Genomic DNA, 24,830 nt, shown 5'->3' with positions numbered 1-24,830 from the left:
ACGTTGCACAACAAATACAGTTAATACTTCACGAAACGTTCTAAACTTGTGGCATGTTCTAAGATAAAAAAACGAGTCGGGGGTTGTTTAAAGGATACACGACATAAGTAACCAAAGGCAGAGGGAAGAGAAATGAAATAACATGAACAATGACTCGCACACACACACACACGTGCAGAACACGCAAATGAGAGTCCCAGAGCATCATCACAAGGCACAGCGAAGTCCACAATCTCCCCCCCCACCACCACCATAATCATCGGGGAGTTGCATCACTGTAGGTTTCCAGAAACAATTCAACACAACCACGCTACGCGGACTGCGTCAAATAAATAACCACGACAATTTAAAATGTTAATTAACCATAAATGTTGATGGGGGAAAAAACTCACAACCAACACCGTGACTTGGGTCAATAATAAGAGAGCAATTTTTTTTTTTACTTTAAACATTTTGCGTTTTGCAATCTTAAATCTTGAACTCAATTTAGTATCTACATCTCTGAAGTTTACTGCTCACGGCCTGCTGAGCACAGACTCACAGCAGCCTCGCCACTTTCAGACTAAACTAAAAAAAAATCACAAGTTCTCAATGTTTTAACATTCTCAAACAAACAACCTGGATGTTAATGAATTAGACTTTTGAATGTTTTTAGAGTTATTCTTGGCGCGCACGCTGCTCTAAAATTGCCTTTGAAAAAAAAAAGTGATCCACGAGGCGCCATAATCAACAGCGCAGAAACATGTGTTGGTGATTTTAGCTTGCGCCTTTCGGCGAATATCCCACCGAGCTCACGAGCCACATGTCCTGAGCAGCACAGCCACAGCACAGCGGACTGTTCTGACGTTAAGTACACAACATGACAGCTCATTGTCGGGTTTTTTTTTATTCATAACATCCTACCGACGAAGTGTGGCTTAATAAGAAGCAGCAATTGTGCACTCGGCTTGCTCGCTACATATCCCATAGTGTGCTAGTTTATTTGTGTTCTGTTTTTCTATATTACAAAATGTTCATTTTACAGCATAGAAAAATCGGTTGCACGTGCAAAAAAAAGTTATATTTCGTAAATATATTTGTGCCTGTCCTGTTATTGCCTGGCCTATGACTACTTGACTATAAACCTCACTCAAAACCAAACTGAGGCTGTGTGCAATATGAGATAAATTGCTGCTAGCAATCTTGCTGCTGCTCCGTGTTTGTATGAACTTCATTAAAACGCGGCGCTCATTCTTCTCAGCATGTCCGGTCATTAAATACTGTACTAAAGAGATTTCTAAAAATGCCTCTTGAATATAATCTAGGCAACAGTGCTCTCCCTCGCCCACTGCGCTGCCCAAGATTGACTTAAAATCTAATTTTTTCAACAACAACTTTTACAGAAAGAAATAAAAGTCAAAGTGTGGTTTCCTGCCCAATTGCGCGTCGAGGCAGTGTTCTTCTCCTGTTTACAGGCCCGAGTCAGTGGTGGAAATGCCACGTTCCTAAAGCTGGGGCGAGTCCACCCATAGAATAACCACTCTTCGACTTTCCCACAGGGTGGCATTCATAAACTAAGGCCACCGGTTTTTAAAAATATATCATCATTTCGATTTAAAGCTTTCGTGACTGCAGGGATTCTTCTTCTGAGTTCTTTCGGTAAAGTCACGTAGAATGGAGATAAAATAATAAAAAGAATAATAACGGAATAAAATTCTCACGACGTTTCGGCCACAACACAAGTAGCCTTCCTCACCTGAGTAGCCTCACCTGAGGAAGGCTACTTGGAACTACTTGTAGCATTCCTCACCTGAGGAAGGCTACTTGTGTTGTGGCCGAAACGTCGTGAGAATTTTAGTGTTATTGTTTTTATTATTGTATCTCCATTCTACGTGACTTTACCGAAAGAACCCAGAAGAATATATTATCAGTTGATGTTTGTGCACTCTTTTCCATCTCTTCTGTAATGTGGTTGCTTTTTCTATCTTCTACATTGGTTGTTTCTATTTGGTTGATTTTGCACAGATTCTTTACTATGCACGATATAAAAGGACCTTCCTACATCACCAAAACAAAAGCCCAAAGTATAAATATTCTGCTATAAAATTATCCAGTTTGTAATTTCTAACTTTTGAAGGGATATGTCATCGTCCACCTTGTATGGTAACCAGCCTACAGCTGGTATCCTGCCCCAGACAAAATGTGAATGTGTATTCTATTTTAAATATTTTTAAGATAGTTTATTTGCATAACCTGCGATTAATATACGTTTCTGAAAAGCGCATAGGCCTACGGAATAAAATGTGTTTTATTTAAACGTGTGGAGTTCCGCTTACACGTCTATTTTGTATCGTCCTTCAGGCTTCTGCTTGGAATGTCCAGCCATTCCCTTTGCTTGTCAACGGAAACTGGAGTAAAATTGGAGTCCGTGAAGAAAACGAACGCAACAAGAGGGGATAACTCTAAAATAATAAGCTTGTTTGATAAGTCTTGCAGGTATTTGTACAGACCTCTTGAGCTCCATTGTCTTCAGGGACATATAAGTACCATATATTAGGATCGAAAACTCTATAGAAATGTTCTTTCATGCAGACCAGACAGCCAAACCAAATCAGGAGTGCTTTATCAGTCTAACATTATTATTTTTTTAAAACCAAAGTTGTACCCCATCTGATTCTCAAAGGTCCTTGTTCAGGCTCCTCATCAGCCATTGTAGCTCCATCGGACTCGAGCGGAGCGTCTTTGCTCCATTTCGCTGATGGTGCAGGAATTCGAGGTGAAAAGCACACTGCTGCCTCCACTTCCTGCCAGCGCCATGAAATTCCAGATGCCATCGCATTAAGTATTACCACATGCTACAACCTATTTGGAGGACAGCATAAGTTTTATTTTTATTCGTCAGTATCACTTATGACAACTTTTAAAGAAAACATGCCATTCTTTTGAAATGCAGGGTATAATTACGAACCACAGCGAGTTCCGCTGAAAACACTGCCATTCAACCACATTGTTTTTTTGTAAATATATATTTATAAAAGTGTTTTATACTATTCAGAGGCGTACGTGAAAATAGCAAAGCCATTGCCATGTGAATGTTATGCTAAATACGGCACAGACAAAATGTAAGGGGAGAAATAGTTGCTGCTCGGCGGTGGTGAATCATTTATAAAACTGTGCAGTATGAAAAATCAGGAAAGGCAAATGTCATCGATACGATGCTTTGTAAACTGACCGTGAGTATGTTTGGCAAATGCCACGTTTTAAATAGTCACCGAGCACTCCTTTAAAGTGTCAGTGGGTAAAACCTTAATCTACCAAAACCTTCTCATTGTCTGATACAGCTTACATTTCCACAAAGTGTATCAGAATCGTTTCCTTTCAACTCTGTTTTTACAAAGCCTTAACGGTCCACCAAACCTCCATGAGGACTCAAGCTGAGGGATCTTCACAGCACATTGGCACTTTTAAATGAGAGTAACAAGACCAACACTGAAATCGTCCATAATCCAGCTTAGCGAGCCATTAGTTTTCTTTAACTGTGTCCCATTGTCGTGGGCTTTGCTTTTACTCCTCTTTAACAACCACATTTAAATAGGGATGCCCACAGTTCTGACCTCCCGGCCTCTGGGTTTCTGTGCGCTTAAGAAGCAAAGAAGCAAGTGAACCAGGTTGACTTTGACTGCAGAGTGCTTTGTCCCGACACGGCCTGTCCTGAACTTTCGCCATGGTGCTCCACAGCCCCGTATCTTGAGAGGGCCCTCACACGAATGAGCTCTGGCAGGACAGCTTAATGTTACCGTCCGTCAGTGCGGCGTCGTGGTTTTTTATGAATGGAAGTGACAAAACGACGCGAAGTGCTCCCCACATTACGCCAGCGTATCAACAATTACCGTTCCTTTTTTGCGACAAAACATTTTCGCACGCGCAGAGAAAACAAGTGCGCAGCACAAAGCGTCGCTTCCGTGCAGCGGGAACAAAAGGCGCATACGCATTCATCGCTTTGCTCACCGACGTGACGATAAATACTCCAGTCGCAAAACGAAGAAACAAAAACGGTATCGCGGCAAATAATGAAGGAAAAAAAATCGCACTCAAATGTTATTGAGCGAGCAAATGCAACCTATAGAGGAAAACGGAATACGCTATTCCGTGTGCTCTCCGCTGTGCAGGTGTCGTGAGCGCGCGACCGCCACACAACGCGCCAATTATGCCGGCGGTCGCTTCTCAAACCGTTTTAACTTCAGCACTGTGATGTGATGTCCCTTGTTTGTGTATGTATTTTGAACTTCGTTCGCACCATACATAGTCAACCGTGCTAAATAGGTGCTGGGGAACAACAGCGAACTAAACAACAAAAATTCAGTTCTAAAAAAATGAGGTTTTAATCTCGATTATGTAAAAGTGCATTGTCCAGTGGCTTCCTAATATCGGAATGGAAGAGCGTTCTAGACGGCCGCAGAAGCACATCTAAAAATGCATGATGCGGTGACCATCTTTGTTCCAAAAGCCGCTGCGAAGATGACCAGAGTTGGCATAATGGTGGTTTACGCTCCTTGACGAGATCAGTGAGGTATTGTGTGGTTCATTTGTGGCAAGCACTTTGTGTGTAATGAGTTCGACCTTACAATAACCTTAAACCATGCTTGTTCGCATTGCAGGACAGCGTCGCATATCTGACTTGCTGAGTACTAAAGTACATGGACGCATGAGTGAACAAGTCAGATATGTGAGCAAATGACGGCAACACCGTGCACAAATACGTCGGTGAATGTGAGCGGTTCATTGGTCAGGGTGGACATGTGACAGTCGAATATGTAACATTGTACCGTATAACTTGTATGTACATAGCAGCCCTCCTCGTTGCTAACACGATAAGTAACTTGGCACACACGATGAATTACGCTCCCCAACTGAAGCAGCTGTGACCAATGATGGAAAACACAATTACACAGCTGACTCTTTGAATTAACCATTTGCTATATTTTTCCAGCGGCTCGATGGTAAAAAAAAGTATTCAATAAGGAAGCATTTCCTCAGTGGACAGAATTGAAAATGTCCTACTGCAGTGATGATACCAACAAAGATATACGTTATGACGTGTACAGAATCAATCATAGGATTTGTTTTAATCTCACCTTTGATTCGCATTTTTTGTGGCAGATATACTTGCAAACTGCAACAGAAGAAAACAGGGGAGAAACATCAAAAACAATAAAGCTTGCAACATCTCCGATCGTTCATCACAGTTTCAAGAGAGAGAACGAGTCGGGCGAAGGAACTTATTCCGCAGTCGGGCGGTTCGAGTGAAATCCCATTCAGGGGTTGCCTTCACCCTTCATCAACTCAAGAGGTTCTTAAAATAAGGACCACTTCATGAAAATTCACACGTTGTCAACCTCTGGTTGGAATGGTCCCCACCATATGAATGTGGAATTTCCACCACTGGCTCATGGCCACCAATAAAGAGGAGTGCCACCTCCATTGCGCATTAGAACAGAGAGGCACTTTGCCCGAATTAGACCATAAGAGAGTCAACAATGCAATGGTCCTAACTGCCAATGCATTCATTAGGGGACAGAAAGGTCATGAGGATTATGTACCAAGTTGCAGATTAAATGTCCTCCGAGAGGTTACCGTGCTTCCCTGGAGACTTTGTGAGCACCAACATTGCAACGTAAGAGCACCGATGGCTCAGAAATGAGGTTTCCAATTTCCAAGCCCAATATTGATTAGATTCAGCCTAAATAATCGATGTGAAACAATGAAGCATATTTTGCACACCAACACCATTCTAATATTGTTGCAAGGCATGACAGATATATTTTAAAAATAGAAATATAACAATTAGAACTCCAGTATAATTAAGATTTGTTGACATGTTATTAAAAATGAAACAAAATAAAAGAGGATTTTCATTGTTACGATGTTTTAACGAGACGTATCCATGTAAAATTGGCTCAACTGGGCCCAAACAAAGCAAAGTATATTTAACAAGCTTGTAATATAAACATAGGCCAGTCATGGCTGATGTTAAGTAAATGGTAACATTTCAAACAATTGCAATCAGTTCTCATTAAATTAGTTTGCAAATTTGCTTCAAATTTGCAAACACGGGAGGCTTATTTGTAAAAAAAGAATATTTTTCAACCACTGCCAAGACCCAGCAGGGATCTTGGACAATACCATCTATTGTACCTTACAGTCCATATACAGCCACACAACAGAACTCCTCATTAACAAATGCAGTGAGCAGCAATTAATTCAGCCCCTCCCAGCAGCCAGTGGGTGATCAAATTCAGCGGTAAACATTAACTCATAACACGTTGCACCTTAATAATTGTTTTTAAATTTAGAATTGGTATAAACATATATGCGACGGTGGCGACAGACAAGGCCAGGAGGGAATGGCCGCTAAAAGGAGTGTGCATGCCCGAAAACGCGACCGCCGGGGAGATGGAGCTGTGAAATCTGCTCACACGCAGGAGTGAGATGGATTGTGTGGCATCGCAGGGCCACGAGGGATGGTGACGGTGTGGGGAAGCCTCGTCCAGCAGCGGATTAACAATGGCTGACGAGCAATATATGAAACACACTGGCTTTGACACGCATCTCCAAAGATTAGACAAATTCCCGTGCCACATTCAGAAATGATACAGATTACCATAACATTTGAAAACTCCGTTCATGGAACGTAACTTGTTCCACGAGTCTTGTAATTCATTAAAGGTTAGTCATGCGGTTTATTAAAATAAAATAAACGCATGCGTACATTTCCACTGCAAAGTTCTGTGTATTTTCCTTGGTCCAAACGACTGAATGTCGATGCTATTCTCGTTTCTTTTGAGTCACCCGCTGCGGAAGGGTGGAGCTGCAGTGGAGGTCGCGGTTGGGCAGCTGAGCTCATGGCAAAGCATGCACTCCGGCACAGCCCCTCGTCGTTTCACAGCCGCACAATTCTCAGCAACTGCGCGTGCACCGCTCTAAAAATAATAATCATCGGGCAAAGAACGGGTCCGACGCCAGTATAGGTTTACATATTAAGTGTAGATTAATAGGCTAACGTGACTACGTGCGTCGTGATTATAACTGCTAAATGGAGCAATTGACCAGGCAGAACAAAGACTTAGTGAAGATTCTTAGTGCATCAGCTCGACTTAAGCTGGGTAGGGTAACTGCCAGCAATGCCCTGCTGCTAATCTGCTTAAACGTCCCCAAGATTTGGCCTACTGCCTTTAAAAAAAATAAGCACGTAACCTCCCACGTGCGATATTCCCAAGTGTCACCAGCCTGTTTCTGTGCTCGGTTTGGGCAATAATACTGAAACGTGGCATTGAGCTGCAATTTACAAGGAGGGAGTTTTGCATTCCGCTTCATTGACAGCCGTTTTAATAGCGGTCATTATCCGTTCCTTCGAATGACACCCAATATGCGAATGTGGAAATAGACGTTACCAGTCGCAGTACGAGCGATATTTTTGGTAAAAAAATTGGTATAAGGCGGCCTTTGAAGGATTTTTTTGCAGAAAGCAGTCAGTAAAGTGGAATAAATAAGCATGAGCTTTCAAAAATGGAAATGGATATGGGTGGATCAAAATACATGCAAATTACATATTTATTTGAATTTCAGAACTGTTTCGCAAAGACATTCAACGTACACAGTTCACAGTACTCTCCATTGTAGCTGCGAGTTACGGTCTCGGTCCCTCTAGTGGCTGAAAGTATAATGCACTCCATAGAGCTCTATCCATTGCGTTTTAAGTGAGTGCCACGTGTTGCTTGGCACGATGTCCGACGTTCCGTTCTATGCACCGGGGAGCTTCTGCATGGAACTATTCAGGATGTATACAGTTCTCGTCTTCAGAAACTTTTCGGTTCCTGAAAATAAGCTCCAAGCACTTGGGCCGAAATCAGACTCAGAATCTGTATTTATCCTGGAGAAATCCGATGAGCTATAAAGCTTTCTTTCACGGATGTCCAGTCGGGGTGGATCCGAAAGTTACAGCGAACAATACAAGCAAAACGATTGGAGTGCAAAGTATTGGAAAGGTAATCAAATCAATGAAAATAAGTACGTAAAATATATGAAGTGCAGAAAGTACAATTTGCAAAAGTATATCAATTCCTGCCGATGTTCAACAATACTGTGCATGGACGCTTGGGAAAAGCAGCAAAACAACAACAGTCCCAGACCACAGCAAGTAAACACATAGAAGTCTCTCAAATACATTGCACTATCAAATTGAACAATCGATACACGGGTATGGATCAAAGTTACAAATCACATTGGCAAATGTGGTTGTATCTGGCACCACGCGGCATAACACACCTCCAATAAGCATGATTGGCTATGTACGTTGCGAAAGAGATTCAACATACGCACATACTACGGCAAGTCGAATGTGCTTGTTCTTTCATAGATTTCAGCTAAATGGACCACACGCTTGAGTCTACTTCTGGAGGTTTATAATGTGACCAGTTCACTATCGTCATAACTAGTGACCGAGTAAGGTGATTTGCTTAACAGAAGTGTCCAAAAAAGCTCACTGACCGTAGCCAAAAACATGAGATTTCATCTCTGTATTATTTGAATTGAACAGAACAGACCGTCTCCAACAATGACCGATGGACAACGCATTTAGCGCTCAGGAATGTAAGATCGTAACAAGGACATATCTCGTTGCTGTTTTGACGCATTGCAAAAACAAAATCGTTCTGCGTCGGTCAAGATGCAAGAGATGACGACCCGGTGGTCGAGACGAATGACGGAGTAGCAGCCAGAAGCGGAGACGCCCAGAGAGAGAGTTCCAAGCGCGGAGGAGATGGAGCTACGGAATCCGCTCGTGCACAGGTGGCTGGAGCTGCTCGCTACGCCGCGAGACCATGAGAGATGCCAAGACGACCGCCAGTGGATATGATCATCAGAATCACAAACTTTATTTATCCTGGAGAAATCCGATGAGCTATGAAGCTCTTTTTCACACACCCCACCCCCCCTCCCCCCGTAGTTGCGGGTCAGCTACGAGCGGGATTCGTGATGATGATGACCACTTTAGCAAGAAACTCATCCATCCGCTCTACTTCACTGTAACCGTTCAGAGAAGATAAACATCGGCGAACGACATGAAACCCGCGCTTCCAGCCGCCGGCCCCTATATACAGCACACGCACGACCGTTGACTGAAGATGGAACAAAGAGCTCGCCACGACTGGGCCGAGGTGGCTCTATGGCCTCTTCTGAAACTTTACCACCACCACCACAGCGATGCTGGCTGCTCGACCGTCAACAGCGCGCTCCGACGAAGCCGCCGACAACTAATAATGCCACGCTCGATGAAAGCGTTACGACGATGCTTTCATTTGGACGCCCTTTCAGAGAGCCCTCCCTCTTCGACACCAGCAGATGCCAATCGCTTGCGATGCGGTTGCATTCATGCAAGCCGTCGGCAAGAGTGCTGCTGCGTGCGCTTCAGTTGAGCCGCAGGTTTCACAGCGAGCCAGCAGAGGGAGGCAGCACAGCTGCAGGACGACAGGAAGCCCCCAACAGCCCCACTCTTAATGTCACCTAAGGTACGGACGGCGAACTTCTTTCGCACCGTACGTAGCTAACCGTGCTAATCGGAGTGCGCGGGGGGGGGGGGGGGGACAAACTAAACACAAAAACGCGGTTCTAAAGATGAGTTTTCAATGTAGATTTAAAAGTGCACAGCTCCGCTGGCTTGCTAATATCGGAAGGAAGAGCGTTCCAGACGGCCGCATCAGGTATAACGATGGGGTGTTCAGATGCTCCCAATTCCCTGCCCAGCAGAAAACAACAACTCACACGGATGGACTTTAAGGATAGCGCCCAAATGGAATTGACGAACTAGAAAGAAGACCACGTGGATAAGAGAACTTACACAGGTCAATAACATCATCCAAACCATGAATACAAGTCAGGGGGTTTGGGCAGGACCCGTCATACCTAATAGGGTTCATGGACGGTGGTCAATAATAGTAACGGAGTGGCAGCCAAGGAATGGAACGCGTTCAAAATTCATCCACGATAGAGATGGAGCGATGAAATCTGTTCATGTGCAGGTGCTCCGTAGTCATGGAATAAAGATAGATATCGGAGGAAACACACACACTCATCATCATAATCAGCCATGACCTATCAACTGCTGGATGAAATCCTACCCAAGCTCTCCAATGGGCTTTCAATGCAACAATCCATCTAGCTCCTGCACACGCACCGATGTCAATGTTCTATCCCTATGGTGGGCACCTCTTGAGCATGCTCCTCTCCTCTAGCTGTAACTCTACCGCTAGTCTCGACCACTGGTCGTTATCCATTCTAGAGAAATGTCCTTCCCAAGGTCACTCCCTTTCCAGCTGGATCCGTCCGGGTCAGCGACACAGAAAATATTTTCGCACTTGGCACACCACATCCAGTATACCTCCGGTAATGGCGGTGGCTACAAGTCATGTGCCTAGTCCAGATCCAGAAATTATTCACTGCTATGCTCAATTACTACGGTATATAAACTACAGTCGTTGTAATGCACAATGAATATGACTGCGCACGTGCCATTGAAAAACACACGCGTCACATTTACATTTCCGTGTTTATTTTGACACAAGACTCCCAAGTATCGTGTTAAAGCCATTCAACCACCCCGAAACATTTTTATCCAAATCAAATATTTATTCTCTTTTTCACAGATGCATACGATGATGGAAAGGAACCAATAAACTCTGCAGTGACTGAAGCGTTTTTTTGGTGTGTGCACATGCGCACACACACACACGCACACAAACACGCACACGCGCACGCGCACACGCACACACACGCACACGCGCACACACACACACGCACACACACGCGCACACACACGCACGCACACACGCACGCACACACACGCGCGCACACACGAGCGCACACACACGCGCACACACACACACACACACGCGCGCCACGCGCACGCGGGCACGTGCCTAAGGCACGACCGCAAACCACCGCCGCTGCTCGTTTGTTGCTGGCCACGGCCACGCGTCGTGGGATACACCGCGAGCCGCAGCAGCAACAACGCGCCGGGCGGCAACCGGCTTTACATTCCGACAAAACCGACAAATCCCTAGAACAAACCGATTCATCCCGATGTATGTTTTTTTTATCTGCACCGCAACAACAACTTTTGCTTTTTACGATTTTGTAGAAGCACCTGAAATGGGAGCAATCCTGCAATTATCCTGAAGTGTAGAACTGTCACTTGAATACATTGTAAGGTCGCACTCACTACACACAAAGTGCTTGCCGCGAATGAACCACAATACCTTGCTGACCTCGTCAAGGAGCACAAACCACCATCGCGCAAACTTCCAGTCATCCTCACAGTGGCTTTTGGCTCACCATCGACAAAGACGGTCACCGCATTGCGCGGCGCTTTCAGATGCGCTTCTGTGGCCGTCTGGAACGCTCTTCCTTCCGATATTAGGAAGCCACTGGAGCTATGCACTTTAAAATCGTCTAGATTGACAAACTAATTTCATTTGAATTGCTTTTTGTGCTTAATTTGTTGTCCTTTCCCCCGCACCTACGATTAGCACAGTTGACTACGTACGGTGCGAAAGAAGTTCAACATACGTATGTCATGAATACAGAAGAGTAGCATATGCTATACATGGGGGAGCATCAATGCAACGAATAGTGCACGTCGCCCTGCACCTAGTAGCCTCAGTTGGATTCCTGGTCTGCTTTAACATCATTGGCGAGTGATATCTGAACCGATACTGGGAACCTCTTTTACCACGCCGCACTGCCCAGTGTGGTGAAGTGTAGTCAAACAATCCTCGCGACCGACACGGCACGGGGAGGCCTTCATGCAGCCTAGATTGTCAATTGGCTGTGCATTATTATTATTTGCTGTTGCGTAACACGCTGGTTATTTTGTACATTTTTAGCAGTCATTAGCTGAGTTTATCTCACTGATTAGCCCCAATTATTATGTTTTGTTGCGTATGGCAACACGGTTCACGAACTAAATGCCAACGTTCAGGTCTGCTAGCCACGAGGGGGCTTCAGGAGAGAGTTCTTGTAATTTTTGCTATCCCTCTGTTGAAGGACCTCAGGCTGCAGCGGTTTATTATGTGGTCCATAGTTTGGGTTGCATGGTCAAATAAGCCCCATGACATCTAAACATATCCACTTCTATCTTGACTTAAAGCTTTCGTGACTGCAGGATATTATATTCTTTGGCTCTTTCGGTAAAGCCACGTAGACAGAAAAAAACCCCTAAAAATATCGACGTTTCGATCGCAACACAAGTGGTCGTCTTCAGGAAAATATCCACTTCTCCCAAGCAACCACAAAGCAGGCTTCACACAAAGAGAGCAGTCATTAACGGGAGTGAGCCTCGCCTTTTTTATTTTAAATATTGTTCCGCTTAACTTAACAGCGCAGCATGTGTTATGTACTCTATATATTTATACAAAGGGTACTCGAAGGGATTTGAGAATAAAACGCTATAATAACTATAGTGCCAACATAATAAATATATATTTCAAACGTTTGTTAATTCAATGCTGGACGAAGGCCTCTCCTCGCTGTTTCAGTTAAATGAGCTGTTTGCCGAGACTTCTGCACACACTGGCCAACACAAGTTCAAAGATCACTCACCACTCATGTTAGCCATGGCCAGAAATCAAACTCAGGTCACCAGGATCATCGTGCAGTTCGCTAACCACCGCAGCACCGCTCACCAAATTATTAACAATCTTACAGCATCCTTGACCTCCATATTAAAACAAAAAAATAAACGTAGCAGACTAAATGCTTCTTTAGTAAGTTAAGATTAGCACATATTTAACAATCTTGTTTTTCAAAAAGTTCACATGCATATTGTATTGTATTTATATTTGGTATCGCAGGGGAAGGCCCAAATATACATGGCAAGAAACAAACGTACGGCCTGAAGGAGCTTCGAATCTGGACACCCCCTTTTTTGTTTGTTTTGAAGGATGATCGTTCTGTATCCTTCCCCGCCTGGAATGCGTGGTGGTCGGTTGTAACGCATCCTGAGCCGTGCATGACTCAGAGGATTAAAGGAGTCGCAGCAGGAAAGCCTACCTCTTCCCTTGACCCAGGGAGGCCCCCACCCCAGCAAAGCGGTCACCCATGCGTGCATCAGTGGCACGCGAAATTGGCAAACAGGAGTGAAATCACCGCGCTAAGCATCGGTTTTCAGCCTCCCCTCGGCCTGGGTAGGAAGTCAGGACGGGAGGTAGAGGTCGCGCTTCTTCCCCAAAAGCCGGGAAACGTTTTAAAACTGCAGGCAAAACCTGACAACCCGCCATTATCCAATTTCACATTGCTTAAGCAATGCGGTATTATATTACCGTCATAAACGTTTTTACTGCAAGTGTTTTATGCGCTTTATTTATACCGCCTTTTCGAATTAAATAAGCACAGTCTTGGATTCAGCAAAAACTCTGGCACACAATCACACATGCTTATAGGGTACAATGTCATGGGCTCAACAATGTTCACCTCTCAGCCAACTGAAAATGGGATTGATGGTGATTCCTCACGGACATTTACTGCTCTTCTCCATTGTACCAGTGGCCACTGTGCCAGCTACGAACCCACCGTGCCTCCCAACCTTGCAGTACGACCTTGTTTAAAGGGGGGGGGGCATACGAACAGGGGTTATGGCACAACGCGCTCGATGTTGAAGAAACTTCAGAAACCCTGAACAGAGGGAGTAACAATGCGATCTGCATTTTGTGTATCGCGCGGTCTGCGCCTCCGGGCCTCGCTCCCCGTGTATGCGAGCAAAGGCTGCAATGTCCATCGCTTCATCGTTACGAATCTGAAACCATCAGTTTTTTTACTCGACTCCAAGAATTTAGAAGCAGGGCTGAGCCTTGAGCAGAGGGGGGCTCAGCCACCTCCACGGAGCCACCGAGCCAGCTGAACCACCAAAACGGTGCATAGAGTCCTTTAAAAATAGCAACATTCTTAAATGTTTACAGTTCCCCCACTGAAACACGGGGGGGGGGGGGGACATTTTGGTAAGATCACGAGTGCTGGGGGGTGCACACTGCCACCGAGCGCGACTCTTGAGCGGCTCCCTCTGGCCCCAGGCTCTTACCGCGACAGCAGAGGCCCTGCTGGCCCAGAGGCTGCCTGCACGCGCCGCACACCCGGGGCCGCTTGAAGCTCTTAGCTTTGAAGGTGTGAGCGTTGGGGGCCTCCGCTTCTTCGGGCTGAAAAACACAACAACAAAAAGGAATGCAGCAAACGCGTCCCTTCAGTCGGTCGCATTCACCATCAGCATAACTGCAACTTACCCCCATTAACTTCCATCAGCTGCATCGTCATCATCATCATCATCGGGACATCATCACAATAATAATGATGATCATCACAATAATAATGATCATCATTATGATAAATATGATCATCATCATGATGATTATGATGATCATCATTATTATCATGATGATTATGATTATTATGATGATCATTATTATCACGATGATTATGATGATGCCCCGCACCTCTGATTAGCACGGTTGGCTACGTACGGTGCAAAAGAAGCTCAACATACATACATAGAACATCAATACAACATACATATACATGCATTATTCGGGTGACAAGTGACGCAGTGGCTACACTTGTGCCTCACAGCAAGAGAGACCTGGGTTCCATTCCTGACCCATGCAGGTGCCTTCCTGTGTGGAGTTGATATGTTCTCCCCCTGTTCTGCATAGGTTTTCTCCAGGTTCTCTGGTTTTCTCCCAACGCTATAACAACCATTCCATGTAACCGGTATGCGGCCAAACATTCCAATGACTTAAAAAAATTACCCAATTGGGATTACGCAGCAACTTGCCCCCTAGTGTGGAAACTTGGCATAGACCTCTTGAAGAGTAAGTGCGACTTTAATGGTTAAACAAGTTTACTACTAATAATAAATGATAATATCGTTACACCTTCAATAGTGCTGTTTATTGCTGGCTGCTTGGAATGTTGATCCTTTGAGCCTCTATTCGGCAATCATGATCAAAAATATACAAAACGATAGCTAATGTATGGCATCTATTCAACAAATATAACTTAACAGACAACACCTGTGGTTAATATTGAAACTTTCCAAATGACTCGTGAACACAATGCAACACAGAGCCAGCACACTGCTTTAGAGCCCCTGTCCTTTTGGAATGAGCCACATCCTTTGACAAGCCACCCACTGACTCATCCTATAGAGAGACTGGCCACTGCCATGGGATTTTGAGCACGAATTAACGGCCACCAGAGGAGATAAACACCAACGCATGGCTAATTTATATTGACAGACACATGACTTTGCTTTGACTGAGCCACTGGACAAGTGACAATACCGCACCTCCGATTAGTACGATTGGCAACGTACGTTTGGAAATAAGTTCAACATACATACGATACTGGGGTTTACCATGTAGAGCCGCATTATATTGACTGTTCTTTGTCTAATTCCCCAATTATACTGTTACAATTTTCATATACACATCATGTCCTGAGATTAAGTGTCACTTTCGAAATTATTTCAACATCAGTGTAACTCCAACAGTGTTTATCCACACTTCAGAAGGAATACGTTTTCCACACTTACAGCCAACCGCTCATATTTTCATTCTCATAGCTGGACTTGAACGAAAGAGCAAACCCGAATGAAACATGAATGCTTTTTTTGTGTAGTGTAGGGCTGAGATAATCAACTCCACTAAAAGTGAGAACACGATTTCAACACGAGTGGCCGATTCCCAGATTATAACCCGGATTATTAGCGGTGCCAAGCTTGGAGCTCGGAACACAGGGAGCCTCTCCTGGCCTCAAAAACGTACTACGTTGAACTTCTTTCGCACCGTACGTAGCCAACCGTGCTAATCGGAGTTGAACAAAGTATCAACACATTACAGTAATACGACTAACAATCATGAGCAGGGTGGTACACAGTCGATATTTATAAATGACAACAAGCTGCTGCCGCGACCCTCACCAGGACAAACGGATCGTGAAACGAATGAACGAAAACAACGCACAATGAGCTGTGGGGACCTTTAAAGAACCACCAATGAAGGTCCTTATTTGCCAGTATACAAATATAACACGGAAATAATGGCGCAATTCAAAATAAAATTACACAAAGCACTTTTGTGTGTGTGTGTGTGCATACATACACACACACACAAATGATGACGTGGAATAACTGGGTGGTCAGAAAAGGCTAATGAGTGTGGCCTCCGTCACAGTCCAATGTTGCCCAAAATTTAGAAGGCCTCACTCAGCAGCCCGACAATGCTCCCTTTACCAGGGCACTCCCCTCCCCTATACCCCCCATACCCCCCCTCCCCTATACCCCCCATACCCCCCTCCCCTATACCCCCCATACCCCCCCTCCCTATACCCCCCATACCCCCTCCCCTATACCCCCCATACCCCCCTCCCCTATACCCCCCCCATATCCTCCCTCCGCTATACCCCCAATACCCCCCCTCCCCTATACCCCCCAATATCCCCTTTCCCCTATACCCCCCATACCCCCTCCCTATACCCCCAATACCCCCCTCCCCTATATCCCCCAATACCCCCCTCCCCTATACCCCCCCATATCCCCTTTCCCCTATACCCCCCATACCCCCTTCCCCTATACCCCCCATACCCCCCTCCCCTATACCCCCCATACCCACCTCCCCTATACCCCCCATACCCCCCTCCCCTATGCCCCCAATACCCCCCTCCCCTATACCCCTCCATACCCCCCTCCCCTATGCCCCCAATACCCCCCTCCCTATACCCCCCATACCCCCCTCCCCTATACCCCCCATACCCCCCTCCCTATACCCCCATACCCCCCTCTCCTATACCCCCATACCCCCCTCCCTATACCCCCCTCCCTATACCCCCCATACCCCCCTCCCTATACCCCCCATACCCCCCTCCCCCACCTCGTGCCCACTGGGAGTGCAAAGCCAGAAACCACTCCATTCACTCTCCCACCACACGCGCGATCATTAAGAGGCGGCCCATTGTACAAACTAATTTGTCACGGACAAATCGCAATCTACAATAAGCAGGTACAATACTCTTATACACACAGCGAAGAAGAAAAGCACTGGACAAAGAATCCCTGTAAGCGAAAATAGTTCGTGTATTTGCTTGCATTTAAGCTGCGTACACATAACAACATTACGCTTATCATAATCCTGTAAGCGCGCAACCAAAAATACCCCGGTGAGATAAGTCTAAAAGTTACCACAATGTGGATGATAGCGTTGCCAGCTCTCCGGGTTTGGCCCGGTCAGTCTGGGTGGGGGGGTGGCGGCCTGAGGCTTGTTTAGATACGTTTATAAATTCCAATTAAAGATAACAGTGCAAAAAAATAGATGCAATCATGAACAATAATAATCTCTCTATAAAAACCAAAACGCATTTTGAAAACCACTTCAGCAACGCGCTCAATGCGGAGGACATTGGCAGCGGCAGTGTCGGATGGCCAGCTGCCCACGTTGACCTGGACAGTCTGGGAGTTGCCATCTGCGTTCGGGTGGCAGGAATTAATTCGTACCGAGATCTGCTACCGGTTCTGCTGTGTCGATCCTGCACAGTTTTGCTAAAGAACCTCGTGCGTTGGGGCTGTGGGCAAAGGTGGCGACCGTGGCCTTGGCTCTCTGCCTTTGTCTCACAAGCGAATTCGCTTTGATGCCTCACTTCTTCTCTGGGCGTGATGAGTGAAAACAAAATGCTTTAAGAGGGCTATACACCGCTCGTTGTAAAGTTCAAAGGATGGTAATTTGCGCAGGAGTGGGCGTTCTGTGCTTCGTGCAATCGGCAGACGAAAAACGCGGCATTCAGAACGTACCCAAAGAAACCGTTCAGATTGGAAGCAACCGAATGAAATTCTTTGAGTGGGTTGAAGAGTTCACTTCCGAGTCCTGTGCACAGGACTTAAACCAGCAGCTTCTCATCACTTTCCCAATTCCTCCCGCTCACATGACCGGGAGCAAAATAACAAAGGAGTGCTAGATCATTCATTGCTAACTTGTAATTCGGCTGTAACACCGTTGAAACGGTGAGCACCTCCGATTAGCACGGTTGGCTACGCATGGTGCAAAAAAGTTCACACATGCATGCATGTATACAACAGTAATTTCCTGAATGAAGTCAGCAGAGTAACACTTGTTGGAACAAGTGGTTCTGACCACTGCACCACCACTGCTTCCACGCACCATGAACAGGGCTAGCATCTGCGGCGAATGATACCTGGACTGAGCCGCACTCACCAACGTGGTGAATTACGGTCAACAAAACCGCCATGACCAATGTCGTGGACAGACTTGTCCAGCAGAGGATTTTAAAAGTGGCTGTACGCTACATTATTATTATTATTATTTGAAGACTCCAATAAGTCAGAAGTGGCGACAGTGGTGAGCACACTACGCTATAACATGCGTTTGATTTCGAGCGACGACTAACATTTGTGGCGTGTGACATCTGAACCGGTTTTGGGTCCACTCTTATCAACCCGCACTGACAAGTGTGGTGAAGTATGATCAAACAAACCCGCATGACTGATGCAGAAAGGTATTTGTCCAGTTGTCGATTGACAAGGGACAAAAACTCACCAACTGACTTAATCCAATAAGAAATGAATGTAAACAGAGAGAACTTTCTGTATGTATGTTGAACTTCTTTCACACCGTACGTAGCCAACTGTGCTAATCGGAGGTGCGGGGAAAGGACAACAAACAAAACACAAAAAGCAGTTCTAAAGAAATGAGTTTTCAGTCTAGATTATGTAAAAGTGCATAGCTCCAGTGGCTTCGTCATATCGGAAGGAAGAGCGTTCCAGACGGCCGCAGAACCGCATCTGAAAGCGCGCAATGCAGTGGACGTCTTTGTTTGATGGCCAGCCAAAAACATCAGCCTGGACACATTTGCACTGCCCCTCTTCAGGACTGTAATGGCTTTGTGGCTGTGGATGACAGCTGATAGCAAGTGGGAATTTACACACCTGGGCAATGACACATATGTGCAATGACACACCTGTGCATTAACACATCTGTGCAATGACACACCTGGGCAATGATACATCTGTGCAATGACACACCTGTGCATTGACACACCTGGGCAATGACACATCTGTGCAATGACACACCTGGGCAATGATCCACCTGTGCAATGATACACCTGTGCATTGACACACCTGTACAATGACACACCTGAGCAATGACACACCTGCACACACAGACTCACGATTGCCACCTTCAATCTGCACAGTCCTCAGACTCGCATGGGATCCGTTTCCCAGAAGGTCCCAGGTGGCTTGGAATGCTTCTATACGTGTGTGATCGTTTAGGAGCACGAAGGAATGTAACCACATAACACTGTGATAACGGAACAACCTCTCCTTTACTCAATCATATTTACTTAAAGTGGCTTTAAGAGCTGCCGTAAATCACTGTAAGCACTGGAGTTCCCAGAGTGCTATGAAACTGCCATGCTCAGAATAGAAAACAAATACTGTAGTCTGATTTATTACAAAGCAACGACACCAGGGCAAAAAGGGATCATTCAGAGTAAAGAGCAGGTCGATTTTAGGCCAACATAACACTGGATGGACAACAATGAAGAGGTTTACTGTAACAAGCCGCCCCGCAGACTATGACCAATTTATCACCCGAGAAAAAAGCCCCAGTGTGTTCCTGCTTCGGGAACGAAATTGATCGATGGTGCCTCCCGAGTCTCAAACGGCGACGACCCGAGACAAAACCAAAAGCCGGACGGCGCCTCCGACAGCCGGCGACATGGCCGCAGAGTCCATCTCACCAACTAGCATCTCTCCATCAACTAGCGTCTCTCCACCAACTAGCGTCCATCCACCAACTAGCGTCTCTCCATCAACTAGCGTCTCTCCATCAACTAGCGTCTCCATCAACTAGCGTCTCTCCATCAACTAGCGTCTCTCCCCCAACTAGCGTCTCTCCACTAACTAGCGTCTCTCCACTAACTAGCGTCTCTCCATCAACTAGCGTCTCTCGACCAACTAGCGTCTCTCCATCAACTAGCGTCTCTCCACTAACTAGCGTCTCTCCATCAACTAGCGCCTCTCCACTAACTAGCGTCCCTTCACTAACTAGCATCTCTCCATCAACTAGCGTCTCTCCACCAACTAGCGTCCCTCCACCAACTAGCGTCTCTCCATCAACTAGCGTCTCTCCATCAACTAGCGTCTCCATCAACTAGCGTCTCTCCATCAACTAGCATCTCTCCCCCAACTAGCGTCTCTCCACTAACTAGCGTCTCTCCACTAACTAGCGTCTCTCCATCAACTAGCGTCTCTCCACCAACTAGCGTCTCTCCACCAACTAGCGTCTCTCCACTAACTAGCGTCTCTCCACTAACTAGCGTCTCTCCACCAACTAGCGTCTCTCCACCAACTAGCGTCTCTCCACTAACTAGCGTCTCTCCATCAACTAGCGTCTCTCCACTAACTAGTGTCTCTCCACTAACTAGCGTCTCTCCATCAACTAGCGCCTCTCCACTAACTAGTGTCTCTCCATCAACTAGCGTATCTCCACTAACTAGCGTCTCTCCATCAACTAGCGTCTCTCCATCAACTAGCGTCTCTCCACTAACTAGCGTCTCTCCATCAACTACCGTCTCTCCACTAACTAGCGTCTCTCCACTAACTAGCGTCTCTCCACCAACTAGCGCCTCTCCATCAGCGAGCGCCTCTCCATCAGCGAGCGTCGAGCGGGTGATAGCGATGTCTTTAGCTTGCCCCCTCTCGAGGTCTCTGGCGGGCCGTAAACAACAGAGTAACCGTAGGAGGGCTGAGCCCGCTCGGTGGGAGCGCGCCGTCCCTTCTCTCTTTCTCGCCTGCCCAGTGATGCACCTCGTTTGACACAAACGGAGCAGTGGGGGGGGGGGGGTCCCTCGTAGTGAAGTGCACGCCGCCTGCTATACGCAGGCGGCGTGCACTTCACTGCAGTGATTAAGTCGGCAAACAAAAGACGCCCTCCCATGAACAACTTTGCATGCGTCTATGATTCATCGCTTAATGCAGCCACAATGGTCAGCATTAACATAGCATTTGTTTGGTAACTTTTGTCATACGAGAGCGTCTGACAAAGGCTATACGCTCGTATGAACGTACCAGCGTATGACAAAGGGAATACCAATGCATTGTGCATTCTGGTCCCGTACCAAGTGACGGAAGTAAATGAACTGCTCAATCACACGTAGCAGGAGTGCTTAAAACATTAAATATGCATCGCTTGTAGCGGCAAGAGCACTCAAACACACAAGGGCCGTCTTACGTCAGAAACATTCCCAAAGCAAAAGAGCGACACTTCCTCGATACCGTCACTCAACACACACGTGGAGGACACATCGCATCCGTGGCAATGACAAATCCTTAGACATTTCGGAGATTAGGTAAATCTGGACTTACCTACCAATGCAATTACATCACAATGTGCTGTCACACATTCTTATTGCTGTGAAAGTACAGTAAAGTGGAGATATACACAGATCAACCACCTACCTGGACAACCTGGAAAGTGACCTCTGGATGTGCTCTCGGCTCAGCCATCCGAACGCGCTCACACGCGCAAGCACAGACAAAGGTCCCCCATGTAGCCTTTGAACGGACTGCTAAGAGAGCTGTTTGCGAGCACCGCGCTACTGCGCTGCGACTGCGCTCCGAGCGAAGGTTTTATTCTGATACCGTGAAGGTAATTTTCTTAGACAATGTCCCAGATCACGTGATCGCGGTGACGTGAAACAAAAGAGCGAATTTACACTGAGTTCACCTCCCATTGCCGTTCGATGTTAATGATGGTCATTGCCAAGCATTTTTACTGGCCGACTCGCCCAGCTAAAGATTAACTTTTACCCGGACTCGGATTGGAATGTCCGTGCTGTGTATGCTAAAACTAAGCGGGGGGGTTTATTTGCAGTTATCTTGTAAAACAAACGTAGCCCTAGTGAAAGTTAGTGAAAGTCAAGCGATACGTTTTAAAGGTAACGACGTTCACGCTATTTCAGACCGATGCTTTCACGAATGAGCTTTCATTGTATTCGCGGCCACGCAGAGGACGAGGCCAGCAGGCTCCCAAACGGGTGCGTGACCTCGACAGCGCCTCGTCTCGCACAGAGATACGATGCTGGTGGACGTACACTTTGTATCCATAGCTCTCGGGCATAACCGTAAAGGTTAGGAAATGTTTAACCACAAATGTAAATAATCACCTCTTAATGTTATACTGTTATTTCAGATAGTAGAGGAAGGGGGGGGAGACATGATCCAGTAAAATGGCAAACACGAACCCTGTTTATAAAGGAACATTTGAGCGGACAAACACGTTGGGTCACTGCGCTCAGCGCACCCGGCACGCTGGATTCTCGTTTAATGGCAGGATGCTGTCAAGAGGAGCGGCTATTTATCACGGGTGCCAAAGAGGTGAACATTTACCAGATCCTGACACCTCCCTTTCCGAAAAGCGGAGGAAACTTCTCAACACGCGCTCGCTCATCGTGACCGCGTGCAGAGTGGCGCACGGGATAAATGGAAGACGGGCAACAAAAATTTTTTAGTGTGTGTCCGAGCAGCTATCGCATCCATAGGGCCTGCTGCACGCGTTGCATTCAGCTGGATGCGTTCAGGCTGAGATGTTCAGCCGTCCGACGGTTTGTGCCGTCGCCCGGGTGACCGAGGTAAACACTGCGACAAGGGGTTGTCACGGTCCATTTCACAACTTTGTCCACAAAATTGAATTTCGAAAATATCTACGAAGCAAGAAACTCTGAATGGCCATTGCCCATTGGAGGAAACAAAAGCCCGATTGTGATATGCGCGGTGAATTGCATGCAACATCAAATAACAATTTTATGGAAACATTGATTGCTATATCAAGTAACAAAAAAGGTTTAAAATATAGCTTTTAAAAAATCTCAACTATTTTGTCATTAAGTGCTGTAGACTGCACTTTACATCATGGTGCCTGATGGGAATGGAATGTATATTTTTTCTGATTAACAGCTATTGCATTGGCAGACGAATTGTGACGCTATTAGTAGCCATTAAGTTAAGAGATAACCCTTTAAATCAAAATGTATTGCTACTAAACAAACCCATTGAAAAAGTAAACAGATTACTATAATAGTTCAATAACAAATACGTCCCAATAAGGCGGTTATATGCCAACATGCCGACCATTCTTGAATCAACAACTCAGCGCCGTTCATAAGGAAACCCTCCCGTACGTCAGATCCCTCAATTCCACAAATGCCAGCGGTTGTTGCCACCACTCGGATTATTTTATTCGGCAAAATGTAACATTGCACACGTGTCCGCTCCACTGGCGTGCAACGCTGCATTCACAAACTGCGCGTTCACAATTTCTCACACGACGTTAACATCTTCATTGCTGAAACACGCAGCGATGAGTTATAATTTGCTGCAAAAAAAAACGTTTACTCTGGGGACTTAGAGCGCCTTGTGTGAGTACAGGATAAAGGGCCCGACAAAGCCTAGAAAGGGGGTTGTGTGTGTGTGTGTTTTTATCCTTGTCCATTTTGCCCTGTTCAAGCAATGCGCACCCAAATCGAGATACACCGTGGTAATCCTGTGCGTGCCCATCTTGGGTCCTAGCAACCGGGGCCACTGCAGGACGAACCGAACGGCATCCCCCCCCACCCACCGCCCCCAGCACGCGGCAGTCACACACGCACCTCCCGCTGCCAAGTGTCGCCGCCGCGCGCCGCTCTGCTCGGCACGGCTTCAATAATTCAGTCGATTCTTAGGACGGGGAACGGCCTTAGCTCGTTACGCGACAGCGATCACCGCCAGCGAGGAGAGAGCCGTGAGGTGGGACCGCTCCCAGGTGTTGTCTCGCCATCGCGCGTGCTGCCGCGGTCTGCACGCCGAAAAGAATACCCAACGCCGTGCGTGACGCTTCATCCACGAGATCATTCCACATTTGAAACTATGCTCGGCGGGATCTATACGTGGCTACAAAAAAGCCATTTCCTACAGATGTAAGCATGGAAGACGCTTGCTGTTTTTTTTATTAAAACACCTGCACCCATGACTTGATGACCAAATAATACATTCTCATTGACAGCAGTCTCAATCCACTGCTGGGTGAAGGCTTCTCCCATACCGTGTTGGTCACTGGGGTTGCTTGGCCATACTTCTCCATTTATGTCAGTGTAGATTGGCGAATGGAGGGACGGGGGGAAATAACCGGTTCAGATATCACTCGTCACTGATGTTACCCTTGGCCGGGAATCGAACTCATATGAGGCGGTTTGTAGCTTAGTGGGCTAACCACAAGGCCACCACTCCTGTGGTTTGATATCTCTCACGAAATGCTAAATCTCTATCATAACGTTACTCTTCTACTCCTTCGTTGGTGCACCGAATGCACATATCCTGCACCATGAGAACATGTTCTAAAATAAAAGTGACCGGCAACTATGGCTCCCAAAAGGCTCTCATGGGCTGTCCTTACCTTTTTACGCGCATAAAAACAGATTATTTACATCATAGTGTACCGTATAATGCATAGCTCCCATTGTTCCGAGTAAAGCATCGGCATGACCAATCTGCGTGTTCCTAACAAGCCAGGCCCTTGTTAACACATACCAGAAGGCTCACATTTCAAGCCTCTATTCTGCATTAGTTCTTTATATTGATTCTTCCCGTGATCAGCGAAGCAATAATAAAAGGGCGCACTCTCTCCCACGCGCTGGCGGGGATTTGTGGCGGTGATCTGCCGGCTGAGCGCAGGGGTCAGCAAGCCAAAGTGATGTTGTGTGGA

General features: G+C 46.3%; 1 protein-coding gene across 5 annotated transcripts in view; it reads right to left on the bottom strand.

Moving 5' to 3' along the window:
* LOC116950193 (tensin-3-like) overlaps positions 1-24,830 on the bottom strand; it is a 133,326-nt gene that overhangs the window by 54,190 nt on the left and 54,306 nt on the right. For 4 of the 5 annotated variants that reach the window (XM_032967808.2, XM_032967779.2, XM_032967799.2 and 1 more), the window contains exons 2-3: positions 14,108-14,222; positions 5,115-5,152 (exon numbers count right to left, since the gene is read on the bottom strand). In XM_032967808.2, the coding sequence (XP_032823699.2) occupies positions 5,115-5,152; positions 14,108-14,222 (153 nt within the window). Of the gene's footprint in view, positions 1-5,114; positions 5,153-14,107; positions 14,223-21,550; positions 22,546-24,830 lie in introns of those variants that run through there. The other variant, XM_076068820.1, reaches the window with a different exon arrangement.

This window comes from Petromyzon marinus, chromosome 2, assembly GCF_048934315.1.
Source record: "Petromyzon marinus isolate PM22_M1 ecotype Great Lakes invasive population chromosome 2, UKy_Petmar_22M1.pri1.0, whole genome shotgun sequence".
NCBI lineage: Eukaryota > Metazoa > Chordata > Hyperoartia > Petromyzontiformes > Petromyzontidae > Petromyzon > Petromyzon marinus.
This window is presented reverse-complemented; position numbering and strand designations above follow the sequence as displayed.